The 5,986-nt window shown below is 57.5% G+C and overlaps 1 protein-coding gene across 1 annotated transcript; it reads right to left on the reverse strand.

Annotated features, from left to right (window-relative positions):
- Window positions 1-5,068: 5,068 nt before the first annotated feature.
- On the reverse strand, window positions 5,069-5,986 carry GJD3 (gap junction protein delta 3). Its single transcript, XM_007942075.1, has one exon. It carries the CDS (start codon window positions 5,984-5,986, stop codon window positions 5,069-5,071), a length of 918 nt encoding a protein of 305 aa, XP_007940266.1.

Genomic DNA, 5,986 nt, shown 5'->3' on the forward strand with positions numbered 1-5,986 from the left:
CCACCCATGCCCCAGTGCCCCGGCTTTTCTCTGCCTTTCTACCAACCACGTGACCCCCCTCTGCTGGTCAGCCCTGCTCCCACTGTCCTCCCTGACAGAACTGGGGACCTTCCCCTGGGGGGGACTGGAGGGAGGAGGGTGTGACTCTTCAGACAGCAGCCCAGGCCCAAGATGGACTGAGGGCTCCTGCTGCCTGGGCTGACGTCGGGTGGGGGCAGGGCAGTGAACTGAGTGAGCAGCCCCAGTCCTGGGCCTCGGGATGGGGCGCCGGGGGCCTTGTGTTCAAGACACCCCACCGCTCACCTCGCCACATCTTCATCACCAGCAAAAGCCAGGACCTGGCTCCCCCATCCTCAGAACTCACAAGCCATCGCTCCCTAATTGGGGACCTTCTCCCCCCTGCCTTGGTTGGTGACAGAGGGGGTGGGCCAGGGGTGGGGAGCTACCCCCTGTACATACCCTGCCATACCAACCCCCAGGTATTAATTTCTCGCTGGTTTTGTTTTTATTTTAATTTTTTTTGTTTTGATTTTTTTTTAATAAGAATTTTCATTTTAAGCACATTCATACTGAAGGAATCTGTGCTGTATATGGGGGGAGCCAGATCCAGAGTTGGAGGGGGATGGGCCCTGGGGGAGGGGAAGGGCTCCCCCTCTCCCACCACGTCCCTGTGCCCCCTCACCCTCCTCCTCAGCCTTTTTCTCCTCAGTTTTTTCTTTAAAACTGTGAAATACTAACTTTCTGATGCCTGCCCTTCCCTCCTTCGTGCTGGGGGAAATGGCCTGCCCCCTTTGTCCCCCACCTCGGGCTAAGTGTGTGGACAGTTGCAGGAAGCCCTTAAAAGAAGGGGGCTCTCTGGTCTCTGGCACCTGTGGCTCTGCCCGCGGTGAGAGGGCAGGGGCAGAGCACGGGGCTCCGTGGAGTACAGTCTCAGCCCTGTCTCCTTGGGCAGAGCTGCCTCCCCAACTGCACCCACACCATCTGAGCTCCCATCCCCCACTGTGAAAGGGCCGGCCCAGGGGTCTGAGCTGCCCTGCCCCCAGCTTCACAGCCACCAGCACCCTACACAGGCCCCCGGGGACACAGACACACTGACACACACTTGGCCCCTAGTTCTTCCATCCCCCAGCCCAGTCCCTCTGCCTGCCTCACACCCATACCCCCTCCTTGCCCCGCAGGACGGGCCTACAGGGGGTCCCTTCTCCTCCCTGCTGCAGCCCTGTGCTGGGGGAGCTGGTTCTGCCCTGCTCTCCTCGCCCTGGGGCTGGGGTCTCACCGCCACCCCTGGAGCCCGCTGGTGCATCTGTTACTGTTGGACTTTCCGCTGAGATCGACTGGATAAAGTTATATTTATTCTATACGTGCCTCAGAGCCTCGCTGCCTCCGCCCCTTCTCTCAGCGTCTGGGCGGGGGGCTAGGGATGGGGGCCTTCCCCGTGGGCTCTGGGCTACTGGTGGTCAGGTATGAGCACTGGTGGCTGAAGTTGACCAGTGTGCCAGGCAGGCCCCCCACCCTCGCCCCCACCCTCTGGCCTGCCTTCCTGGGCTGTGGTCTTTGGAGAGCCCATGGAAGGAAGCAGGTCTGCCTTCAGAAGTCCTGGGTCTTGGGTTCTAGGTAGAGGAGAGACCACCCTGCTTTCAGTGCAGTCCAGCTCCACAGAGGCTCATTTGTGTGTGTGTGTGTGTGTGTGTGTGTGAGAAGAGGGAGGCACCAGCCCCTACTCCCAGATAATCTTGGACCCTTGGGAAGGAAGCTCAAGGTTGGCTCTGGGGGGTCACTCTGGCAGAGTAGTGATGTTTGGGAGTGACCCCAGACTTCACCTTCATGGCAGGAACAGCAGTGGCGTGGGGGCTGGGGCTAGGGGCTGTACCTCACAAGATTGGGATGGAAGTATGGGGTGGCCCGTACATCCTCCTGCCTCCAGAGGACACTCCTGATACAAGGCCACCGTGCGTGGCAGGGTGCAGGAGCATCAGGATGCTCCTGGCCAAGAGGAGTGAGTGTAGGAGGCCCAGAGTGCCCTCAGAGGCTAGTTTTTCCTAGTGCCTCCCACTATACCTTAAGGCCCAGAGAGGGCAGTTCCCTTGCCCAGGGTCACACAGCAAGTCAGCAGATTGGAGCCCAGTCCTCTGGGCGCCCATTTCTCAGTCTAGGAGTCTTTCATGGGTCCTAAATGACCCTGAAGAAGGAAAAGCATCAAACACTGAGATGTAGGGTATCTGGGGAGTGGGTGGTAAAGGCTGCGTTCTGGGAAGGCTAGCAGGGCCGCCAGCCATTTGTATTCTAGCCACCAGGTGGCTGCAGTGCCTCACATCTTCATCTGACCGAGGCTGGAGGGAGCCACAGGGACAGAGGTTCTCTTGATTTTCTGACATCTTCCTTTGTTGTTTTTGCTGGTTGTCATCGACTCTGACACATGGCGACCCCATGTGTTACAGAATAAAACTGCACCACAGGTGCTTTTTTTTTTTTTTAAAACTGATCTGAAATGAAATTCTAACATAACCTACCTACACGCATACTCTGAAAAATCAATATGCTATCACACTGTATCATGAAGACAACACTAAGGGAAAACTCACTGCTGTCAAGTTGGATCCGACTCATAGCAACCCCTCCTTGGGCTTCCGAGGCAGTATCATTATGGAAATAGATTGCCCAACCTTCCTTCTGAGGAGTGGCTGGTGGGTTTGAATGCCTTAGGCACCAGGCTACCAGAGCTCCCACCCTAAGGGAAAGTACTTGCTAATGTAGTCCAAACTGTCAATGCTTGGGCACAACCACATGGCAGACAGGATGGCATAGTCATAGGCTTCTCTCTTTAATAATGAATACATTGGGACTTAAAAGAAGTAAGGTCGGAAGCCGTTCTGTACAAGAACAAGAGCTGAGGTATAGCTGAGTGTGGAAATAAAAACAAGCACAGCCAATGTCTGATAAACCTGTGCAAAAAAAAAAAAAAAAAAAAATCCAAACTTTAATGTTTTACATGTAATACTGAGTTAGGTTTGGGGCCCAGGTAATTATAAAGAGGTTTTTCCACTGTGTGAGTGTCCAGTGAGACATTCTAAAGGCTTTCCTGACAAGTCACTATCACAACAGGATGTCTTGGCATTCCTACCCCCTGCTCATTAAGTGCCAGGGGGTTCCTCCTTGTTTTGTTTCGATCTAAGATGACCCTGAGTGGAAGCAGGCTCGTGGACTTACTCTGAAGGCAAGGGAGCTCCAGAGGGCTTGAGTAGGGGGGCACATTTACAAAGTGCCCCCCACGAGCGGTGTGGGAAACCTCTGGGCTTGCGGTTGCCCTCATTGTTCAGCGATCCGTCACCGATGACCAGGGTTTCTCAACTGCACACTGACATCCTGGGCCAGGTAATTCTTCCTATTTCTTCCACAACCACAACGTTCTATTCCTTAGAAGCGAGGTGGGCGAGACTTCAGTTCTCTTACTCTGGACACATGCACATCGTTCCGAAAGACCTTTCACTAGGAAAGGGCACCAGGTTTGGTAGAGTAAAAAGCAAGGGAACCCCTCAGTCGGATGGGCGGACACAATAGCCACCACGACGGACTCCTTCACCAGTGATTGTGCAGATGCCGCAGGACCAGCAACGCTTTGTTGTTTGTATGTCAGGTCATCGTGAGTGGGAAGTGACTCATGGACTTAGCCTGAGGGCCGGGGGGCCCCAGAGGGCTTGAGGGGGCATTAGAAAGGCCCCTCTGGCTGCTGTGTGGACCACAGCCAGGAAAGCTGAGAACAGAGGGAATGGCCAGGGATGTAGGAGAAGTCGGGCAGAGGCAGGGCATGGCATGACTGCCGGGAGAAAGAGCAAGCGGGCAGCAGGGTCTGGTGAAGCTGCAGAGGTGCAGGTGGGCAGGGGGTGAGGAACAGCCCTGGGTTCCTCATTTAGGTGATGGGGGATGTTTATCAAGTGTGCCCCCCACTGGGGCAGTGAAGGAGGAAGACCGATGAGGGGTAGAGGAGAAGACAGGAAAGGGACCGGAGGCAGCCATGGAGACAAGTTTTTGGATGCCTGGGAGGAAGGAGGGTGAAAGCTGGAGGGAAAGGCAGGGCCAAAAGCACATTTGGTATGATGGCAGTTTCTTCTGAGGATGGAAGAGACTTAATCACCTTTATAGTCTAGGGGAGCACTTGCTAGGCAAGGAGGGCAGATGGCAGAAAGGAACAACATTCATGTGTCCTGCCCTTTGACCCCACTACCCACCCTCAACGATCTCCATGGAAAGGGAGGGGCCCAGCTACCCTTCCCAGGACACAAGGCAGAGAGTGTGGATTGCAGAGTGTGGATGTGCAAACCCTACCAGACTGCGGCCTGCCCCAGGGTATGAGGTGGTGGGTGAGTGGGGGGCCGGAGCTCCTATCCAAGGGGAGCCCTCCCTGAGATGTCCTCACACATGGGCTGCGTTTGGGCAGTAAAGAGGGAATCCTTGCTGCTGCCCTTGGCATGGGATCCTGGCCACCCACATAGTACACATCACACATAACAGCGCTCATTGGGGCATGCAAGTGCATGTACACATCACACAGCTTGCACAGGGTATACATATGCATACAAGTGTATATGTGCGCACATACAGAACTCACACTGGATGTACATGTGTGCACACAGCGCACTGTACATGTGTACACATGTGCACACACTCAGTGTATACATGTGCGCATGTGCATACACACAGAAAGCCTATGTTGGCCACGCCTCAGCCTGAACGAGGAGGAGAGGCCCACAGAATGCTAGTGTTACCGTTGTTTTTGTCCCTAGTGAAACAAGGGCTCGCCACCTTCCATTCTGCCCTCCTGCCTTGTTTCCACTGGGATCACGGCGCCAAGGAGCAGCCTTGGTTCCTTCTCTGCTCCCAGCTCACTGTGCAGCGGGGGGCATCAAGGAAGTGAGGATGCTGCCCTGTGGGCCATCCTCGTTGGGAGTATCTTGTGCTCAAGTCGGGTCCAGTCAACAGCTCTTGGGAGGTCAGTTCTTATTTCTGCTGAATGCCAGAGAGGTGGAGTCCTGTCTCTGGCCTCACCCTCCATCAGAAGCAGTGCCCGCCGCTAGATGGCCAGGTCCTGGCGGACGGTGGCCAGAGACACCTTGCTGCGGCTGCTGCCGCCCTCACTCTCGCTGGTTGGCGCCCGGTGCGCGTAGGCGGGCGGGGCGTAGGGGTCCGGGCCAGGCCGCCGAGAGAGCAGGGCTGGCGGCGGCGGCGGCAGCAGTTTCTGTGCCTGCTCATGCGCGCGGTTGCAGCGGTTGTCGCGCTCGGCCGCTTGGCGCGCGCGCCCGGGGCTCTGGCGGCGCGGGTGGCCCTTCCAAAGCAAGTGGCCCAGCTCTGCCACGCTGAGCAGCGCCGAGAGCAACCCTACTGCGAAGTAAAAGACCACGAAGACTGTCTTCTCGGTGGGCCGGCTCACGAAGCAGTCCACGGTGTGCGGGCACGGGGGGCCGGTGCACGCGAAGTGCGGGGCCACACGGAAGCCATAGAGCAGCGTCTGGCCGGCCAGGAAGCCCAGCTCCGCCAGCAGGCGCAGTGCCACGCTGAGCAGGTAGCAGCGGCGCGCGCGGCGGGCGCGCAGGGCGCACGGCGCGCATGGGCCCTCTGGGCGGCCGCGGGAGCACGGCGGCCCCGCCTCTGCTCCCTGGCTGCCGGAGTCGGCCCGGCCAGGCTCCTTGCTGGCCTGGTGCATAGAATAAATGACAAACAGGACTGGGGGAGCCGAGAGCAGCAGGATATGGAAGAGCCAGAAGCGGTAGTGCGAGACTGGGAATGCGCGGTCATAGCAGGTCTGGCGACAGCCCGGTTGCAGCGTGTTGCACACGAACTCCTCCTGCTCGTCCTCGAACACTGCGCCACCCACCGTGGCCAGTACCAGAATGCGGAAGATCAGCATGACCACTAGCCACAGGCGGCCCACGAGCGGCGACTGGAGCTGCACGGCGTCCAGCAGCGAGCCCAGGAACGCCCACTCCCCCAT

This window comes from Orycteropus afer, unplaced genomic scaffold (genome assembly GCF_000298275.1).
Source record: "Orycteropus afer afer isolate SDZICR_OR568_19922 unplaced genomic scaffold, OryAfe1.0 scaffold00085, whole genome shotgun sequence".
NCBI classification, from domain to species: domain Eukaryota; kingdom Metazoa; phylum Chordata; class Mammalia; order Tubulidentata; family Orycteropodidae; genus Orycteropus; species Orycteropus afer.